This window comes from Chlamydomonas reinhardtii, chromosome 3 (assembly GCF_000002595.2).
Source record: "Chlamydomonas reinhardtii strain CC-503 cw92 mt+ chromosome 3, whole genome shotgun sequence".
Taxonomy (NCBI): domain Eukaryota; kingdom Viridiplantae; phylum Chlorophyta; class Chlorophyceae; order Chlamydomonadales; family Chlamydomonadaceae; genus Chlamydomonas; species Chlamydomonas reinhardtii.
The window spans coordinates 618,690-638,125 of NC_057006.1; the positions used below are offsets into that span (position 1 = coordinate 618,690).

The 19,436-nt window shown below is 66.3% G+C and overlaps 4 protein-coding genes across 5 annotated transcripts in view; 2 read left to right on the forward strand and 2 right to left on the reverse strand.

The window, feature by feature from the left end:
* Positions 1-2: 2 nt before the first annotated feature.
* Positions 3-3,698, reverse strand: CHLRE_03g145707v5 (uncharacterized protein). The gene is made up of 7 exons (XM_043060426.1): positions 2,805-3,698; positions 2,246-2,589; positions 1,688-1,887; positions 1,315-1,494; positions 609-1,145; positions 110-274; positions 3-44 (listed from the first exon to the last, which is right to left on the reverse strand). The coding sequence occupies exons 1-7, from the start codon at positions 2,962-2,964 to the stop codon at positions 41-43; spliced, it is 1,590 nt and encodes a 529-aa protein (XP_042925555.1). The 5' UTR covers positions 2,965-3,698; the 3' UTR covers positions 3-40.
* A 560-nt stretch (positions 3,699-4,258) lies between these two features.
* On the forward strand, positions 4,259-9,890 carry CHLRE_03g145727v5 (uncharacterized protein). The gene is made up of 9 exons (XM_043060427.1): positions 4,259-4,965; positions 5,420-5,523; positions 6,472-6,544; positions 7,045-7,104; positions 7,542-7,612; positions 7,914-8,001; positions 8,222-8,329; positions 8,678-8,779; positions 8,987-9,890. The coding sequence occupies exons 1-9, from the start codon at positions 4,522-4,524 to the stop codon at positions 9,101-9,103; spliced, it is 1,167 nt and encodes a 388-aa protein (XP_042925556.1). The 5' UTR covers positions 4,259-4,521; the 3' UTR covers positions 9,104-9,890.
* A 2-nt stretch (positions 9,891-9,892) lies between these two features.
* CHLRE_03g145747v5 (uncharacterized protein) lies at positions 9,893-14,048 on the reverse strand. The gene is made up of 6 exons (XM_043060428.1): positions 13,424-14,048; positions 12,444-12,573; positions 12,166-12,314; positions 11,723-11,809; positions 11,023-11,207; positions 9,893-10,757 (listed from the first exon to the last, which is right to left on the reverse strand). Exons 1-6 carry the CDS (start codon positions 13,961-13,963, stop codon positions 10,613-10,615), a joined length of 1,236 nt encoding a protein of 411 aa, XP_042925557.1. The 5' UTR covers positions 13,964-14,048; the 3' UTR covers positions 9,893-10,612.
* A 100-nt stretch (positions 14,049-14,148) lies between these two features.
* CHLRE_03g145767v5 (uncharacterized protein) overlaps positions 14,149-19,436 on the forward strand; it is a 7,832-nt gene continuing 2,544 nt past the window's right edge. The window contains exons 1-9 of one of the 2 annotated variants that reach the window (XM_043060429.1): positions 14,149-14,319; positions 14,495-14,668; positions 14,879-15,811; positions 16,067-16,681; positions 16,861-16,984; positions 17,221-18,149; positions 18,316-18,561; positions 18,857-18,958; positions 19,166-19,229. In XM_043060429.1, coding sequence (XP_042925559.1) covers positions 14,296-14,319; positions 14,495-14,668; positions 14,879-15,811; positions 16,067-16,681; positions 16,861-16,984; positions 17,221-18,149; positions 18,316-18,561; positions 18,857-18,958; positions 19,166-19,229 — 3,211 coding nt within the window. In that variant the 5' untranslated portion in view covers positions 14,149-14,295. The remainder of the gene's footprint in view (positions 14,320-14,494; positions 14,669-14,878; positions 15,812-16,066; positions 16,682-16,860; positions 16,985-17,220; positions 18,150-18,315; positions 18,562-18,856; positions 18,959-19,165; positions 19,230-19,436) is intronic. The other variant, XM_043060430.1, reaches the window with a different exon arrangement.

Consider the following 19,436-nt stretch of genomic DNA (forward strand, 5'->3'; position numbering starts at 1 on the left):
AAAGCCATGCAGCCCAGTGCAGCCCCACCCGACATCGCCCCTACCTGGGCCAGCCGTGTCGCTTGATCCAGCCGCCGCCGCCGCCGCCTCGGGGTGCGCCGCCGCCCACATGACCAGTTCCGCCAGCCGCCGCCGCGGGTCCCGCGCCCGGCCGCCTATTGCTGCTGCGGCACTGCTCCCAGCCTGGCCCGCCTCTGCCTCGGCTGCTGCCGCCTCGGCCTCGGCCCGGCCCGCCAAAAACGCCTCCATAGCAGCGGCCAGGAGCTCCTTGTACCTGGGGAGGGAGCCGTACGCGCCACACGAACCCATGAGTGACGTCACTGACGTGCCTATGCACGGTAGGGTACATGGATTCCCGCAAGGAGTTCACCGTCTCCAGCTCCAGTCAGTCAAGGTAGCCGGTGGTCACGTAGCCGCGCAGTAGCTCAGCAAGACAGGACAGTTGGCATCAGGTGGCACCCCTGGTTGGCACATCAATGCGTCAACGGCAAGTCCTTCCGCCAGCCCGACAGGTTGCCTAGTTTGTGGACCCCTGCGTACCTGCCACTGACCACAGAGCTCAGTCCGTACACACCGCTCAGCCCCCACGCTCAGCCCCGGACACCCACCTCCTGGAGCCGGCGATGTTGCCGTCAAAGTAGCTGCGCGCCTCCAGCGCCGCCTTGAAGCGCCGCCATGCCTCCGGGTGCGCGGCCACAAGGCCCGCCTCCGTCAGCGCCCCCTGGCCCGGCACCACCCCGGGCCCCACCGCGCCGTCTGCCCCTGACGCCCCCGCACCCGCCTGCTCCACCGCTCCTGCTTCTCCTCCGCCTGTTGCTGCACCCTCGCCGCCGGCGCCGCCAGCACCAGCTGCAGCACCGCCGCCGCCGCCGCCGGCACCACCGAGCCCGCTGGCGGCGGCGTGCCTGGCGCACAGGATCTCCGCTGCCACTGTGAGCTTTAGGCCCAGGTCAGCGGCGCGCGCCAGCGGGCCGTCCGCCGGCGCGCCGGGCGGCAGGTGCGAGGGCATGCCGCGCGGCGGCGCGAAGCGCTGCTGCGCCAGCTGGGCGTAGTGGCAGCGCGTCATGCACACCAGCGCAGGGGCGCGGTCCAGAGAGGGCGGCAGGTGGCGCATGCGGGCCGCGGCGCGCATGTCATCCGCGTCGCTGCAGCGGCAGGGGCGGCGTAGTGACCAACATTACCGCAGATGTATTTCAGGTTTAAAATTTACTCATTCACTCTACAGGTACGTTCTGACTACTGCGGCGCTGCATCCACCACACACAACACCGCTCCACACACTCCTGGGCTTCCTTCACCCCACCGCCCTCTCACCGGTAGTAGAACGCCTCCACCAGCTCCGCCACCAGCTGCGGCTCCGACCGCAGAGCTGCCGCCAGCGGCGCCGGCAGCAGGCAGCGCGCGGTGTGCTGCTGGCGGAGGCGCGCGGCGGCAGGGTAGCCGGCAAGGCGCTCATCGATGGGCCGCTGCACCTTGGGCGCGGCGGTGGCGTACCTATGCGGGTACAGGTGTCAGCGCGTCAGCGTCTGCGCGGGCAGGGCCAGCGGCGGGCTAGACTCTACGTGTACCCAAGTGTGACACTTCTGATGATGCATTCCGTACGCGCCAGGCACGCCGCATGCGCTGGCACAACCCCAACCTCGCCAGCCACCCCAACCACCCCGGCCTCCTGGGCCTGCCTGCTGACCTGCCCTGCCGCAGTATGTCCAGCGCCTGCTGCCGGCTGGGGCTGGCGGGCAGGTCGGGCGCGGCGGCGCTGGGCAGCGGCAGCAGGTGCAGGCGGCCGTGGCGCAGCCACACGCGGTGCTCCGCCGTCTCAGGCTTGAGCCAGCGCGGCAGCGCGTACGCCGCCTCGATCAGCAGGAACTGCCCGTCGTTGTCCCACACCTGCGTTTCGGGGTGTGACGGGGCGAATGAATGCATGTAGTGCGATGGCATCATGGAAGGCAGGTGGCAGGTGGCGGGCGCTCGAGTACCATCGCCCAGGTGTCCCTCGCAATGCGCACCCCCGGGCCCCACGGCTGCCCCCCACACACACACCCTCACCCACAGCCCGCCCGACTACCTATGGTGATGTACCACAGCTCGCATATGCGGCCGCAGTTTCTCCTTGCAGCGCGACTGTTTCCTTACGGGATTGGTTCAAAGTTAACCCCCCCACACACACACACTCTGCCCTCGCATCCTGCACGCCACACGGATGTACACATGCATACGTGGTCCCGCTCAACACGCCTGCACCCACCTGCACCGTGAGGTCCTGCAGCTCGCGGCTCATGCGCAGCAGCAGCCACACCGCCCACCACTCGTCATCCACCGCGTCGCCGAACCGCATCACCGCCCACAGGCAGCCCTCCTCCGCCTGCTGCCGCCCCTGCTCGCCCGACCCCGCCGCTCCTGCGCCGGCGCCTGGTGCCTGTTGCCCCTGTCCCTGCCGCCTGCGCCTCCGCTGCGCCGCCGCGCGCTCCCATGGCGGCTGCTGCCGCGCGGAGCTTCGCAGTGTGAGCGGGTCCTTGTTCCACACGTACCCGGCCGTGTACGGCAGCAGCCAGGCCGTGCAGCGAGCCCGCAGCGCCTCCAGCCGGTCCGCTGCGGGGGGGAGGGGGAGGGCGGCAGAATACGTAATAAGGTTTGGAGGGCAGCACCAGTGCGACAGTTTGCTGTGCTGCACCCGATGGCTTCCCCCCCCCCACACACACAACGGACGTGTCGGCGTCGTGTCAGCAAGAGAGTGGGACGGATGGGAAGGGGCATCGACAGAGGAACTTCCCCGCATCAGTGTCACCCTCCGGCGTTCCACTTGCCTTCCGACCGAGGCCCGGGCGCCGCCCCCTCCTCCTCGTCGTCGCCTAGCCCGGGCGGGGGCCCCAGCGCCGGGTCGTGTGGGTCGGCATACAGCGCCACATACAGCTCGTTCTGCTCCGGCTGGCGCGGCCCCAGACCCAGCGTCTCAAACAGGTCCATGGCCCCAGCTGCCGGTCCGGCTTCTGCTGTGCTCCCGCCGCCTCAGCTGCTCGTGAGGCTGCTCCTGCGCCTGTGCCTGCAGCTGGCGCTGCTGCGGCTGCTGATGGTGTTGGTGTTGCCGCACGGCAATACCCACGACGTGAGCACCCGATCGCCTGTCCGTGCTTAAGCAAGAGGGCCTCCGCCGCAGCTGACTTGCACGGATGGGCGTGCCCCGCAACACCAGCCACGCCCCTTGGTGTCGTTCGAAGCCCCCACCTAAGGCCCAAACGAGCTCTCGCTTTTAGTCTCCACGCAGCGCTCTAAGCAGCTGATCCAGTCCGGCAGCCTAGTCTCAAGTAAGACCGATGCTGTCACAAACAGCGACTGTAAGAAATATGCAGTTAATCAACACCACTTGGGTACGCTATAAAAGCAAATTACAACCTCAAACGAGCTAATTAGTGGTCCTGAGGAGCAGCCCTAACACGATCGTGGCCACGTAACGTTTGATGGGCCTTGATACAGTGCATAAGTTGTGACTGATATAAGTAGAACCCTAAGAATAGCGCTCAGCGCAGTTTGGCGTTTGCCGCTTCGTCGGTGGGCGGCACTCAGGCCGATTGCGATGTGTATAGCACCTACTGATGAACTGATAAGTGCTGATATCCTGTCACAAGTGCCTTACACTGTTCAACATACCAGTGCACATCCCAGCTGGAATAATTGTCTTGGCCAGCTGGATTTCGTGTAATTAGCTCCACGTCATGCCAATTCGTCTGCAAATAGTTGGTTATCAGTTAGCCTAGGCATCAGTCTGAGCCGGTACACGGGCGCGGCGAGCTGCGGCGAGTCGTCGAAGAGCCGCAGCTCTTGCCCTGCCCCTCTCCCGCGGCTGGCCAGGCGCAGGCCCCGGCACTGGTGGTAGCAGCAGGCCTGCATGACTGCACGACCGGGCGTGACGCGATAAGCTGTAGGCTTGCGTCCAGTGCTTCCCGATAATGCTTTCTACTGGTCGGCTTGCTCGGCTTGCTTGGTCCCGGCTTCGGCGTTCACAGAATAGGCGAGGTACTCTGCACAGTAACGTCAGCACCACACATTTGACTTGGGAGCCTGCCCTGTTATCGTACGCATCACGCACATAAGTGCAAATGACGGAAGGGGCCGGAGGGGGCACCCCCACGGGGCACCCCTGGGAGGGGGGCCAGGGCGCGTGCAGCAGGCCGTGCGGGCATTCTCGCGCGAAATAAGCAGGGCCCTCTCGATCGCACATGTATACTTTGCATAATTGCAACGAACAATACTTGTTGTTCTTGTTTCATACTGCGCGGGATCCTCGCAGTGCAAGCTTGGCAACAACACTTTCTTCTGCCAGCTGCTTTCCCAACTGGTTGCTTGATTATTATTTACCCAATTGGCAAGATCCAGACCCCAATCGTGTTACGTAGGCTAGGTAGCCTTGTAGGTCAGCACCAGGCACAGGCTTGGCGCAATTATCAGCGGGCGAGTCCGATCAGTGACTCGCTGATCCCGCAACACACGCGGCTTGTTTTACCTTCGTTTGGATTGTTTTCTAAGATGTCGGACGCGGCAGCGAGTGCAACACCGGCGGCGGCAGCGGAGGAGCTGCAGAGCAAGCTAAACGTTGATGCAGCCCCGGCGGAGGCTGCTGCTGAGCCTCCTCACCCATCGGGCATGACGCTGGATGAGCGCTACAAGCTCGCGCGCAGCGTGGGCGAGGAGTGCATCAATGAGGAGGAGCTGCGCGCGCTGCTCGCAAAGAAGCCCAATGTTGTTGCCTACGACGGCTTTGAGCCGTCGGGCCGCATGCATATCGCTCAGGGTGTGATGAAGGCCATCAACGTGAACAAGCTGACCAAGGTGGGCTGCACCTTCAAGTTCTGGGTGGCCGATTGGTTCGCACAGCTCAACAACAAGATGGGCGGCGACCTGAAGAAGATTCAGACGGTCGGCAAGTACATGGTGGAGGTGTGGAAGGCCGTGGGCATGGACCTGAGCAAGGTGCGGAGGGGCGGGGAGGTGAGGGGGTAAAAGAGGAAGGGGTAAAGGAGGGATGGTTGCGTGTCAGTCCAGGTATTCGGAGGTGTGGGGCAGGAAGCTGGAGGGGCATGGTGTTGGGCCAGCTGGCGCGACTCGCACGCGCCAGCCTCGGCACGGGGGCTAGGAGGGCTCACAGGGATGGTACCAGGCAGTGCACGGAATGCAGGCAGGACGGACTGGGGCTAGGGCCCTGCCTGCAGCTGCAGGCAGGCCGCAGCTGCAGGAAGGCCGCACACACCGCACGGAATCCATTGCCTTCCATCAGACCCCACCGACCCCACACGCACGGCGCGCCACCCTATTCGCGGCAGCCCGCCAGTTTGACCACCTTGGTGCACGACCACATGACCTGCGGGAATACCGATTGTCCAGCCATCAACTGATGCCCGCCGCCCCCCTCCCGGAGCACACGCAGGTGGAGTTCCTGTCCTCCTCCGAGGAGATCAACAAGCGGCCGGATGAATACTGGACCCTGGTGATGGACATTGCGCGCAAGAACAACCTCAAGCGCATCGTGCGGTGAGCGGAGGGGGAGCAGCCAGGAAGGAGGGAGGAGGGAGAAGAGGGAGGGAGGAGGGAAGAGGGAGGAGGGAGGGAGCATGGAGGGAGGAGGGAGGGAGGAGGCAGGGAGGTACGGGACGGAAGGGAGGGGAGGGAGGGAGGGAGGGAGGAAGGGACGGAGTTGAGGAGGATCAAGGTGGGGACACATTCGGTGTGGAGGGGCCGGAGGGGTCTGGAGGCGTAGGCGCGGCAGGACTGACAGCGGGCTGCGGGGTGCCCAGGGGAGGGAAGGGCGACAGAGGAGAGGGCCTTGTGTGTATGCGTCGGTACGTGCCCACCGGCACCAGTGCCCATACGGCACAGCACGTGCCAGCGACAACCAGCAGCAGTGGGCGCAGCATCGGAGGCAGGCGGCCGCTGTGACAGTCTACGGCCGGACTGGCGGCGTGGTTGCATGTGCAACACTGCAATTCGAGGCGTAGGGCAAAGGGCATGAAGCCTGCAGCTCCGCAGCAGCGCTGAATCGGCCACAGCAGCGGTCAGACGGGGGGAGAGGGAGGGCGGCAGCGCAACGGGGGATGGGGGTGGCGGTGTCGCCCATCCTGGCGGCTGGGTGCTGGCGCCGTTGGCGGGCACTGGACGGACCGAGTTGGGCGACCGCGCTTTGCTGCCTGGGGAATGTGCAATGCGGAGTGGGGACTGGGTCGGGCACATGAGTGGCGGCGCGTTGGCGGCGCGTTGGCGGCGCGTGGCAGGAGGGCAGGCAGGGCGGTACCGGGAGGGGCCGTGGGCGCCCGGCACCGGCTGCGCTCCCAACCGCGACTGCCACACACCCAACTGCTGAGCTGCAACGCGACTTGCGGCCGATTTGCCACCCCTACTTGCGACCTACGCAACCCACCCCATCCCACTCTGACCCACTCCCTAACCCCTCTCTCCCTCTCTGTGTGTCTGCTCCCGCCGCAGCTGCTCCCAGATCATGGGCCGCACGGAGACGGAGGAGCTGAGCGCCGCGCAGATCTTCTACCCCTGCATGCAGGTGGGGCCGGGGTGGGGTGGTGGAGGTGAGGGGTGGGGCGGGGTGAGGGTGAGGGTGAGGGTGAGGGTGCCTGGGGTGGGGTCTGGTGCGATTGGAGGGGCCATGGGGGTGGGTCGGCGAGCCTGAGAGGCGGGAGAGGTGGGTTATTGATGGAACGGATATGGATGCAAGAGGAAGGGGTGGAACACGAGAACGGGGGAGGATTGTGCATGAAGAGTGGCTGCGGGGCGGCGGGGCGGGGCACGGGAAAGGACTTCGGGGGCAACGACGCGGTGAAAGAGGCCTGGATGGTGGATTGGTCGTGGGACGGATGCAGACGGATGCGGATGCGGGGGGGGGGGGGGCAGGCACGGGGCAGCGGAGGCACGGGGGCACCGCAGTGCAGGTGCACCAGTCCTGCTCGTCCTGCTGCTCCCCCTACCTCCCACCATGACCGCCCACCCTTCCTCCTGACCTCGCAATTCCCTCCCTCCCTCTCGCCTCCCCCCCCCCCCCCCCAGTGTGCCGACATCTTCTTCCTCAAGGCGGACATCTGCCAGCTGGGCATGGACCAGCGCAAGGTGGGCGGCAGCCGGAGAGGGGGGTTACACGCATTAGTTTTTAGTTTACGAGGTGAAGTCGCAAGTGTAGTCGGGGGGCAGCGGAGGGGGCTGAAGGCGGGAGAGGAAAGGGGGGGGGAGACGCGAGGAGGGGGCAGCAGAGGGGCAGGGGGGATACTGGTTGCCTTGAGAGAGTAGATGGGGCGGTGGGGAATGGGACTCAGGGAGGGGCCGTGTGGGGGGGGGGGGTACATTCATGATTAGTTAAGGAAGTGGTAGACGGGGGGCGGGGTCGTGTGGGTCCTGCAGGGCCGCTGCAGGGCAGGGGGCTGAAAGCCCTGCGTGACGACGTACGCGCATCTGCGCCGCCGCCCCACGCCTGCACACACTTGTACACGCGCACGCCCACGCTCACAACCCCCTTACACTCCCCCCCCCCAAAACACACACGCCCCCAGGTGAACATGCTGGCGCGCGAGTACTGCGACGACATCAAGCGCAAGCTCAAGCCCATCATCCTCAGCCACAGGTGGGGGCGGGAGCTGGGGTGCAGCTGGAGGGGAAGGCGTGCGCTGTAGGGGGCGTGCCAGAGGGGGCGTTGGCGACTGGGCGCAGCTGGGGGCGGGCACGTGGCAGTGGCCGTGTCAAGGGCGGCGCGGCTGTGCAGCATGCAGGGCGGGGCGCTGCAGATGTGGGGGTGCCTCCGGCGTCTCCAGCACCGCCACCCGCGGCCCGTGTGCCCAGCTGCCGGTGTGTGCCACCCTTTTGCAGCCCCCTCACTCGCTCGCCCTCCCCACACCTCCCCCGCCCCTCGCTGCTCCGCCTGTCAGGATGATGCCGGGTCTGCTGGAGGGGCAGGAGAAAATGTCCAAGTCCGACCCCAACAGCGCCATCTTCATGGAGGACACCGAGGCCGAGGTAAGGGGGGGCCGGGGCCGGTGGGCTTGGCCGGATGTTGGCTGGGTGTGGTTGTGGGTTGGCGTTGTGTGGTGCTAGTTGTGAATGGGCGGTCCGAATGGCGGCAAAGAAGCAGGCACGCCCGACACCGCTGGCCCCGGGGCGGCTCGGCGGCTGCCTCCCCCGATACCCAACGGCTCTGCCATCCCTCCCACCCCTTGGAACCTCCTCCCACCCCCAGGTGAACACCAAGATCAAGAAGGCCTACTGCCCGCCCAAGGTGACTGCCGGCAACCCCTGCATCGAGTACGTCAAGTACATCGTGCTGCCCTGGTTCGGGCACTTCCAGGTGTGTGTGGAGGGGCAGCTGGGAGGAAGTGGGCTGGAGGGAGGGCAGCTTGAGGCGGGGATTACGTATATGATATATTCGGGGGGGGGGCGAGAGGGAGGGCCGAGGAGCGGGGAGGACGAGAGGGGCCGCGTGGGCAAGGGGGTGGAGCGTGTGGTGCCGCGCAGCGGAGACCTGGACAACCGCCTCCCCGCCAACACCATGTGCACACCACCACAGACATGTGGGGCCACCCCTCCTCAACACACACACACAACGTTTTCCTTGTGCTCTTTAACACACACACACACACACACACACACACACACACACACACACACACGCATTCCCCTGCACTGCCGGCTGCAGGTGAGCCGGCCCGCGGACAACGGCGGCGACAAGCGCTACGAGGACGCGGAGGAGCTGGCCGCCGACTACGAGAGCGGCGCGCTGCACCCCGGCGACCTCAAGGTGCGGCTGGGCGTGTGTGGGTGCGGGTGGGCGCATGTGGGTGCGAGTGGGCGTGTGTGGGTGCGGCTGGGCGTGTGTGGGTGCGGCTGGGCGTGTGTGGGTGCGGGTGGGCGTCGGCAACCGGCGTCCGCCGATGACATGGACCCATCCCGCCCAGCTCCCAACACCCTGCTTCTCTCTCTGGCCACCCTGCTATCCCGCCCGCAGGCCGCGCTGTCCCGCCACCTGAACCAGATCCTGCAGCCGGTGCGTGACCACTTTGAGAACAATGCGGAGGCCAAGGAGCTGCTCAAGAAGGTCAAGAGCTACAAGGTCACCAAGTAGAGGGATGCCACACGGTTGCATGCGGGCTGGTCGCGAGCTGCTCAGCAGGCGCTGGTCGCGAGAGCTGATACGGAGGCGCTGGGCGAGCGGTGGCGGGGAGAGCTGCTGCTGGGGAGCCGGGGGGGTCTAAGCAAGGAGCAGGTCGGGAGTCTGACGGGTAGGCGGGGGAGGTAGGGGGACACGGACACGGTGGAGGGATGTGTGTTTGTATGGAGCGGGGAAGCGGGGGCGGCGATATGCAGGTGAGTGGTGGCTGCGATGACCAGTCTGGCAGCAGGTGGTGCGTTTGACCGCTCCAGGGTTGTGTGTGTACGCGCGTGTGTTATACATGTTAAAATGAACAAGAGTAAGCAACGGGGCTCAATACATATTGTGAGGGTCACGGAGAGCTGGCAGCAGGTGTCAGTGACGAGTGCGCCGTAGTGTGTATGTGTGTGTGCGGCAGCGAGTGTACGGCGCCCTGGACCTTGGGGCAGGATGGCGCCTAACGGAGCTGTGGGCGAACGGCATGAGCGGTCGGGCGGGGTGGCGCTGCCTGGCGCTGCAGGATGGATGCTGATTTGGGTCGGGAGCGGGCTTGGCTATCGTTCAGTTGCGTCCAGGACGGTGGTGAGGCTTGGAAATTTTGAGGCATGTTGGCTGGGGCAGGGCGGCTACGCAAGATCTGTTCTTCAATCCTTTTCGTGGATGCCTTTTGCCATTCATCAGGACTGTAACGCTTGCGCGTGCGGGCGCTATGAAGATGCCGCTGCCGGTGCAAGCCGTTGGCATAGATCTGATGCACATGCAAAGCTGAACACCTTTATAACAAGCGTCGGGACCTATAGGGACGCAGGGATGTGGAAATCCGTTGCATCAGGTTGCGTGAGCCCCGCTTGCAGAGGCCCGCCAAAACCTGTCAGGATAACCCCCACGCCTCCAGCCCAGTCGCACGAGCGGAGGGCCGCAGGCCCACACGCATCTGCTGATCACAGCTGACAATCTGCCCACAAGCCGTCCCGAGGTGTTCCACGCTTGTGCCAGCGATTGGATGTCCGTCCCTGCGGTCATGACCCCAAACAACACACCAAGACCTTGAAGCCCGGATACCCCCTAAACAGCATCAGCCGTCCTCACACATGCCTGGCGCTTTCTTACCACAGCACAGAAAGCGCCCGCATTTGACACAGTTCAATGGGCAGCAATGACACACGTAATTCTCACCGCCCCCCAATCTCACCGTCGCCCTCACACTTACATATACGCCGCACACACACCACTCGAGCTCTCCTGCCCGCAGCCCACCCAAACCCTCCCGTCAATGCGAGCCCCTTGTCAGAACCCCTCCACCTCCTCCCATATCCACACACACACGGCGCTTCCGTTCGCTCCAGCCCGGCGCCTCCGTTTGCTCCAGCCCTCACGCCCTGTGGCTGCCGAGCCCTCGCGCCACACGCGCCTGCGCCCGCTACAGCCCAACGGCCGCAGCGCTCGCTACAGCCCAACGGCTCCAGCGCTGCCACAGCGTCCTCACGCCTGGTGCGCGAACTGGCGGGTGACGGTGGGGTCTGCGCCCACGGCTCCGTCGCGCGGCAGCAGCTCGCACTGCGCAAAGTGCTGCAGCAGCTGGTCGGCCAGCACCAGCGCCACCATGGACTCCACCATGGGCACGGCGCTGTAGCGGGGCAGGGGGGAGGGAGGGAGGGAGGAAGGGAGCAGGGGGGAGGCATGTCAGCAGCGTCCTTGGCACGGATGCCAAAACTATACACCGTACGTGCCCCGGTCTCGTGCCAGCGTCGCAGCCCTTGAATCGACGCCCCTGGATGCCCGAGCTCACCCCCATTTAGTGCTCTGTGCCCTGCCGCGAGAAATACACAAGCACTGCCCGCGCACGCCTCTTCTATCCCCCTCCCTCCCTCCCGCTACGGCTCATGACTCACCGCGGCACGACGCAGGGGTCGTGTCGCCCGCGCGCGCGCAGCTCGGTCTCCTGGCCGTCACGCGTGACTGTGTTCTGCTTGATGCCGATTGTGGAGGTGGGCTTGAAGGCCACGCGAATCACAATGTCCTCGCCGTTGGACAGCCCGCCCTGCACGCCGCCGCTGCGGTTGGTGCGGGTGCGCACCTGTTGCGGGGTGGGTGGGGTTGGGAGGGTGGTGGGAGAGGGGTAAGCGGGCGAGCGGGTCCGAGAATAAGGGGTGAGGCGGGGCGGCACGCGTTTGTCTGCGTCGCCCAGCCCATCATCACAAGAGGCCAAGCGCCACGTGCGTGCAGCGACACACTGGCACACCCAGGCACACTCAGGCTCACCCATCCTCAAGGCCCGGCCAAGGTGACGTGATGCCTCCCACGTGACCTCACCGGTGCCGCTGCCTCCCTACTTCCGCCCCTGCCTCTCCTGCGCCCCCTTCCTCCCGCAGCCCCACCTCCCCCAAACCACTGTCCTCGTCATGGGCGGCGTCTTAGCGGCTGCGGCACTGGCACTGTAACCCCCCCCTTGCCGTCGTACGCTCCCTCGCGTGCTGTTTCGTTCCATCCCACGCTCCCCGTGCCTCCCTCTATACATGCAACACCCCCCCCTGTGGGAGTGGAATACCCCCCTCCCTGCCCCACACACGCACTGCGCTCCGCCTCCCTCACCCGGCCCTGCTCGTCGATGTAGAACTCGTCGTTGTGCTCCGAGCCCAGCATGGCCGCGCCCGCGAAGCCGCTGCCGATCTCAAAGCCCTGAAGCGTAGCAGGCGACGGAGGCAAGGTGGAGGCGAGGGCGGGACGGCAGCAAGGGACGTCAGTGCAGCGGCAGCAGGCCTACTAGCCTGCAGCCTTCCCCCCTGGCTCGCTGCCCCCATCTGCCGGCAGACCGGACCCCCAAGCCCCTGATTCCGCAAGCCGCCCGGACCCACCGCACCCCACCCTGACCCATTCCAAGTCCCAACCCAACCCAGCATCCAACGGCACTAACCAGTCATTCCCACCTCCCCCACCATTATCGCTTGCAACTAACACCTCTGCCTGTGCTCCGCTCGCTTCCGTTGGTTTTGGTTTAGTTTGGGCTGGTATTTACAACCCCTCAACCACCCCACCTTGGTCGCGGGCAGCGACATCATGGCCTTGCCCAGCTCCGCCTCCAGCTTGTCGAACACGGGGCTGCCCAGGCCCTTGGGGCAGCGCCGCACCACACACGTCACCTCGCCGCCGCAGCTCTCGCCGCGAGTGCGCACCTCGTTGATGGCTGAGGGTGTGGGTAGTGGTGTTGTTGTTGGTGGTAGTGATGTTGACGCATCTACCAGCCACATCCACTCTCGCTCCCTTGCTCCCCCCGCATTTCCCCTCGCCCTGCCTCCTCCCAGCCGACACCCACCGTCAATCATCTTGTGCGCCGCCGCCTGGTCGGGGCAGCGCACGATGTTGGACTCCACGTCCGCCATGGTGAAGGCGCCGTTGTCCACGGAGCAGCCGATGTCGCGCACCTTGGACACGTAGGCCAGGATCTGTGTTAAAGAGCACAAGGAAAACGTCAGGATCTGTGTGTGTGCGGCCGGGTGCGGCCGGATGCGGGTGTGTGGAGACAGAGAGCCAGCAGGCTGTGTACATGTGCATGCGTGTGGGTGCTTGTGAGCTAGCTGGGAGGTGGTATGTACGGGGTGTGGGGAGGGGCGCATGACCGACGGCCCCAGTGTGTGCGTGTGTGTCGGCCAATCGAGCCGTACGCTGCTGGGCGTGCTACTCCAGAGGCGCAGCAGCTGCCGCAAGCACACACCGCGTGCACGCGCACGCACGCACGCACGCACAGGGCCTACCCTCGCTGCACACAGGGTCTGTGCTATTACCCGGCAACGTCCTTTGGAGCCACATGGTTCGCACACGGCACGTCGCCTTCCTCCCGGCATCCCCTTTCCATCCACCGCCGCCCACCGCCCACCCCCGCCACTTCCACCGCTAGGACGACACTCCGCCCAACCCAAATCACCCAAGCCCATAAAATGAAAGCCAATAGCATAAGGCATCATCAGCGCTCCTTGCGATGTCTCGGATCCGAACGCCGGGGCCCGCCGCAGCCCGTCGCCGCCTCTGCGCGTGCTGCGGCGTCGCCAGGCGCTCAACATCAACTGCTCATCAAGCTGCTCAAGCAAACGCCGGGGCACGACCTCCCCGCCTCACCCTAATAAACTATTTCTCAATGAATGTTCTGTCAAGCCACCTGGCGCCGCATGCTGCGCTGGCGCGCCTCCATAGCACCCGCCAGCACCTCCGCCGTGGCGTGCCAAACACCAGCCGCTGACCTAACCCCCGCCCCTCCAATCCCTGACGGCCTCCCCGCGCTCCTCCTGTCCACCGCACCTCGGTGTCGCCGATGACCTTCAGCAGCTTCTTCGCCACCGCGCCCGCGGCCACGCGACCAATGGTCTCGCGAGCCGACGAGCGGCCGCCACCGGCGACGGCGCGGATGCCATACTTGAAGTCGTAGGTGGCATCGGCGTGGCTGGGGCGGTACGCGACCGACATCTCCGAGTAGTCCTGAGACTTCTGGTCTTTGTTACGGACCACGATGGCGATGGGCGTGCCCAGCGTCACACCGTCCACGACGCCAGAGAGGATCTCCGCAATGTCGTCCTCCTTGCGCGGCGTGGTGATGATGCTCTGACCGGGCTTCCGGCGGTCCAGCTCCAGCTGAATCTCATCCTCGGTAATTGCCAGCCGCGGGGGCACACCATCGATCACGCAGCCCACACCCTTTCCATGCGACTCCCCGAACGTGGTCACCCGGAAGTTGTTTCCATAGGTCGAGCCAGCGGCGCTAACAGAAACGCAAAGCTTGCGGGTAGTGGCCCTCGAGCGGCAGGCAGGGCCCGCGCGGGCAGAGTGCTGAAGGTTAAGCATCGTGGCGGCCAGCGGCGATGCGGCTACACAAACAAGCACCCTGTAGTCCTAATCCAATGAAAATTCAATTGGGTTGACGGCGGACTCCATGAAGCCAAGCGACCAAGATCGGCGAATGGCGTGGAACTAAATGTTGCCAGGAGGAGCAGAAACGCTGTCTATGCTTCATTATGATATCATAATTTCCTAAGCTTCAAGTTCATTGCGTCAATTCATATGTTTCCCACCAACTTGCGCACTCGCGAAACCGAAATGCACCCGCGGTCCCTTAGCGGCAAGCGTGCGTAGTATACATTTGCTTTTTCACCTCACCTTGCCAGGCTTGTTACACTATGCAAGCCCTTGATGCCGGTCCGGTGAGTCTCGGCGTGAAGTTTGGGACCCTCGACACCGACATGGCGGGAGCGGCCTCGCCGAAGGTGTTGTGTTCTGAGCTCTCCGCTGTCAGAATACCCCCAGTCCTATATGCGCGAGACATATGGCTCAAGTGTGAATCTGTTCTCCTGTGACACTGCGCTCCTGGCGCGGCAGCAGGCGGGGCGCCAGCGTCGGCCCGGCGTCAGCGGCGGAGCCTTCCCTGTAGCGGCGGCCGTTGGCGCCGCCGGCGCAGTGGCGGCGGCGGCGGCTACGGCTACAGCCCTGGTGATTCGATGGCGGCAGCGGCGCTGGAGGCAGAGCGCGCAGCGGCGGCCCCCGGCACTGCGGGTGCGGTATACAGCTTGCCCCCACCCTGCCGTGCTCTTGGATTGCGTCCTAGCGCTGCCCCCTGACCGCCTGTCGCCATGCACACAGCTGCCGCTGTCTGTTGAACTGGCAACTTACACCCGACCCACATAATTATAAGCACGCGTCGAAAACAAGTAGCCTTCCTCCCCTGCCGCTCCCTGTCGCTCCTTCCCAACACACACATTGCAGCGGCCACAGGACGGCTTCCAAGTGGTGTACGCCGACACCTCGGACCGCCCCTTCCCACACCTGCCGCCACAGCCCTCCGACAGCAGCCATGCCGCCACCTCCCCCAGCCCCTCCCGCACCTCCTTCTCAGACGCCACACCCACCTCGGCCGCCGGCGCCGGTGCCGTCAACCACCACAACCACCAACCACCGCCGCTTCCGCCGCCGCTTCTTCCGCCGCCGCCGCCGCCGCTGCCGGGTCATGGCGGCCGTGTGGGTCCGCTGGGTCAGCAGCACGTGGAGCCGGCCCTGAGCCACATGCTGGAGCGCAGGTCCAGGGAGTGGGCGGCGGCGGCGGGAGGAGCGGGAGGAGCGGGAGGAGCAGCCGGACAGCAGCCGGCGGGTGCCGCGAGGGAGGCGGGCGCCGGTGCTGTGCTGGGGCCGCCATCAGGGGCAGCGGTGGCCGGAGGGGCAGCCGCAGCAGCAGCAGCAGCAGCAGGGGTGCCGCCAGCAACAGTGTCGGGTCTGGGCGCTGGCGGCGGCGGCAGCGGGCAGGTCCATCCCTACCTGCCGCGCATCCAGCGCCTCATGGCCGCACTGGCTTGCCCCGTGCTGCGGCACCCGCCGCCGCCGCCCGCGCTGCTGCCGCCGCCGCAACTGGCGGTGGCGCCGCAGCTGCCCGCCATTGCCGCGACCGCCACCGGCGCCGCCGCGACCAAGGCAGCAGCAGGAGCTCTGCCGGCATCAGCATCAGCAACAGCGCAAACATCGAATTCTCGCACGCCAGTGGACCGACTGGCCGGAGGGGGCAGTTGGGGCACGGGCGGCGCCGTGGGCGGTGGCGGCGGTGTCGCGGCGGCGGGCGCGGTTGTGCCCTCGGCACCTGCGGCGCCTGTGGTGCACTGGGTGTGTGCGCCGGAGCAGCTGTATGAGCTGGGGGTGCGGCTGCGGCGGGTGAGGGTGGCACGGTGGGGTGGAGGGTGGGGTTGAGGGTGAGGGTGAGGGTAACAGGGTGCGCGTGACGTGCGGCGGGGTGCGGGGGTGGCATTGCAGGAGGAAGCGGGATGGCAGCACAGACTTGGCTAACTGCTCTGGACTGCCTGGGTGTGTGTCTGTGTTAAAGAGTACAAGGAACACATTGCGCAAAGACAGTGTATGCGACAGTGTCTGTGTGTGTGTGTGTGTGTGTCCCCTCCCCTCGCCCCGCAGGAGCGGCAGATCGGACTGGACACGGAGGCGCACGCGCTGCACTCCTACCACGGCATGGTGTGCCTGCTACAGCTGTCCGCGCCGCTGCGGCAGCAGCAGCAGCAGCAGCAGCAGCAGCAGCAGCAGCAGCAGGCGGCTGTAGCAGTTACACCGACTGCCGCGGCAAGGGCGTCGCACGCGCTTCCGCCGCCGCCGGCGCCGTCGGGAGCAGGCAGTAACGCCACTGCTGCTGCCAGTGCTACCGCCGGCCGGTTCGGGGCGGTGGCGGGCTCGCCGGCTGCTGCGGCTGCAGCAGCGGCGGCTGTGCTGCTACAGCCGGCGGCTTCCACGGCCCACCCGAAGGTTGCGGCTACTGCCGGCACCACCGGCCACGGCCACGGCAACGGCGCCGCCACCACCTCCGCACGCACCAGTCTCGACCTTGCCAACTCCATCCTCGCCGCCGCCTGCGCCCCCTCCGCGGCCACTGCTACAGCCTCCGGCGGCGCCCCTGCTGCTGCTGCTGCTACAGCCGGCGGCGGCTGTAGCGAGGTGTGGCTGGTGGACTGCCTGGCGCTGCACGACCACGTGGGGCCGGCGCTGGGGCCGCTCATGGCAGACCCGCGGGTGGTCAAGGTGAAGGCGGGGGGATGGGGGCGGGGGCGGGGGAGGGGGAGCGAGTGGTGGTGTGTGTGTGTGTGTGTGGGGGGGTGCTTTTCACCGTTCCCGGTAGGAAGCCAGAGGCGGCCAGAGGCACCAACCTGTCAACATCATCTCGTCTAAATTTCATTACGCATGCGGTATCCCTCGCTCAGGTGCTGCACGGCGGCGGCAACGACGTGACGTGGCTTCAGCGCGACTTCCGGCTGTATCTGGTGAACGTGTTTGACACGGAGAAGGCGGCGGCGGTGCTGGCGTACGACAGCCGGGCGCTGGCGGGTAGGGGCGGGGCAGGGGGGGGGGGGGCTGAGGTGGGGGCAGACGGGGAGGGGGAGGACGGGGAGGGGGAGGACGGTGCCTGCATCGCAGCAGCAGCGCCAGTCGTCGTAGCACCCACACCGCCCCTGTCCACCACCGTGCCCATCACCATCCCCCGCGCTCCGCCGCCCTTGCTATCGGCTACAACTCCACTTCTTTCTAAATAAACCATGAATGCAACCCCCTCCCCCCTGCAGCGCTGCTCAAGCGGCACGTGGGGCTGGACATGGCCGCAGACAAGGCCGCGGGCCAGCGGGCCGACTGGCGCCGCCGCCCGCTGCCGCCGCCACTGGCCCGGTACGCCGCCGCCGACGTGGCCTACCTGCCGTACCTGGCTGACGTCATGCGCCGCGAGCTGGCGGCGGCTGGGGTGGCAGCGGCGGCGGCGCCTCCAGGCAGCTTGACTAGTTTCGTTGGCGGCGGCGGTTACCAGGGCGGCGAGGGTAAGGGCGACCGTGGCGGAGAGTTCGAGTTGGCGCCGCTTGTGGCCACGGAGCCAGTGGCGGCGGCGGCGGTTGGGCTGCATGGTGGCGGCGGCGGCGCCGCTGCCGCCGGGCGGCCGGTGCCGACGCCGCTGGGGCACGCACTGCTTCGCAGCCACCAGGTCAGCCTCACGCTGTACCGCAAGCCACTGTCGGACGCCGCCGCCGCGGCAGCGGTGGCGGCGGCCGCTACTGCTGCTGCAGCTGCTTCGGCGGCGGCGGGCGCTCCTGGCAGCAATGGCGACAGCGAGGAGGTGCAGGCGGAGCACGGTGGCGGCAGCGGCGGCGGTGCCGCCACCGCCACCGGCACGGCTTCAACCGCCGCCGCCGCCATCCTCCGGAAATACTTCCTGTCAGCAGCCGACGACGGCGCGGCGGCAGGCGGCAACAGCGCGGGGGGCGGCGGGACGAAGGCAGCAAAGAAGAAGGCGGGCGGCGCGGCGGCGGCGGCGGCGGCCGCTGCGGCCGACGGCGTCTACGCGCTGTGTCGCTGGCGAGACCTGACGGCGCGGCGGCTGGATGAGAGCCCGGCGGCGGTTATGCCGGATGCGGCGGTGGCGGCGGCGGCGGCGGCGCGGCCCCCGCCCGCCAGCGGCCGCCAGCTGGTCCGGTTAGTGGAGGAGCACGTGGCGGCGGCCAATGAGGTAGGTACAACAATTCTGGCAAGCTCATGGGCAGCACTAGCTTGACTCCTTGAGGAACATGAAAAGCCGTCACGACGGAATTTTCCATTTGGCCATCTCGTTTCACGAAATGGCCTTAGCTTCGCTCTTCTCTTGCTGAAGTACGGCACGCCACTTTGCATCTCAGGCGTTACAAAACGAGCCGTACGCGTGCCGACTTGAGGTCAGTGACGCCGTACGCGCCGCCGCCGGCTCGCTGTGTCAGACGCTGGCGGCGGCGGCGGCGGGCCGTCTGCCGTGGGCGGGGCTGGCGGCTGGCGGCGCCGCCGGCGGTGTGGGCTCGGGCTCGGGCAAGCGCGCTGCGGCGGCCACGGCTGAGGCGGCGGCGGAGCGGCGCACTTGGCTAATTGAGAAGTTCAGTGCCAAGACACAGGTGGGATGGGGCTGGGTGGTTGGGTGGGTGAGTGGGTGGGTGGGTGGGTGGTTGAATTCGTGGACACACGTGCAGAGGTTGTATGACACGATTCAGGCCTGATCGGGACTGATAGGATGAGGCTGAGGAGGCCGAGAGCGCTGCACCGATGATACTTACGCATAGTCCATTACAGCTGCCCCATGCCCCTCCTCAGCCCCTTCCTACCTCTCAACAGCCCTGCTTCCACGCCGCCTCCACCCACGCCCTCGCCCCCGCCACCCCCAACCCTCCTCCCCCCTCCCTCTCTCCCCAGGTGTACCAGAACTGCCGCATGCTGTCGCGCGAGGGTGGACTGCTGTGCTACTGCGACACACGCAAGCTGGAGTGGTACCTGGGCAAGGGGTTGGCGGTGCAGGTGGGCGGGGGGCGGGGGGGGGGGGGGTTAACGTTGAACCAATCCCGGGGGGGGGGGGAGGGGGTGATGGGGGGAGGGAAGCTGTTCATGGAGGGGGGATATTTGCCCGAGCCCAAAGGAATAGATCCCAACAGATAGTCAAGGAATCGCCGTCCGATCCAGAATCGCACTCAACACACACCCGCTGCTGCTGGTGTTGCCCCTCAGGTGTGTGAGGAGCCGCCCACCATCCAGCTGCTGTTCGAGCACCAGAACACAGACCAGCAACTAGGTGAGGGATGGGGCGGTGTGGGGTGGGAGCGTGTGCCGTGTGTTGCGCAAGGAAAGTTTCGCGGGTGAGGAGCGAAGTGTGTGGAACACGACAAGTCGATGCCTCTCCCTCCCATTCCCTCCCGCTCATCCTCTCCCTCTCCTCCACCCACCCCTTCCCCCAAGATTGCCTACCGTCTACCAAGTTCTTAGCTACTCATGAGCGTAA

Excerpts from the sequence above, each read along its gene's own strand:
- CHLRE_03g145707v5 (XM_043060426.1), bottom strand. The coding sequence starts at position 2,964 with ATGGACCTGTTTGAGACGCTGGGTCTGGGGCCGCGCCAGCCGGAGCAG. Across the intron at positions 2,590-2,804 it reads GCCCGGGCCTCGGTCGGAAG|CGGACCGGCTGGAGGCGCTG; the intron begins GCAAGTGGAACG and ends TCCCCCCCGCAG. Across the intron at positions 1,146-1,314 it reads GTGGAGGCGTTCTACTACCG|CGACGCGGATGACATGCGCG; the intron begins GTGAGAGGGCGG and ends CTGCCGCTGCAG.
- CHLRE_03g145727v5 (XM_043060427.1), top strand. The coding sequence starts at position 4,522 with ATGTCGGACGCGGCAGCGAGTGCAACACCGGCGGCGGCAGCGGAGGAG. Across the intron at positions 5,524-6,471 it reads AACCTCAAGCGCATCGTGCG|CTGCTCCCAGATCATGGGCC; the intron begins GTGAGCGGAGGG and ends CTCCCGCCGCAG. Across the intron at positions 6,545-7,044 it reads TCTTCTACCCCTGCATGCAG|TGTGCCGACATCTTCTTCCT; the intron begins GTGGGGCCGGGG and ends CCCCCCCCCCAG.
- CHLRE_03g145747v5 (XM_043060428.1), bottom strand. The coding sequence starts at position 13,963 with ATGCTTAACCTTCAGCACTCTGCCCGCGCGGGCCCTGCCTGCCGCTCG. Across the intron at positions 12,315-12,443 it reads GGCGCACAAGATGATTGACG|CCATCAACGAGGTGCGCACT; the intron begins GTGGGTGTCGGC and ends CCACACCCTCAG. Across the intron at positions 11,208-11,722 it reads ACATCGACGAGCAGGGCCGG|GTGCGCACCCGCACCAACCG; the intron begins GTGAGGGAGGCG and ends ACCCCGCAACAG.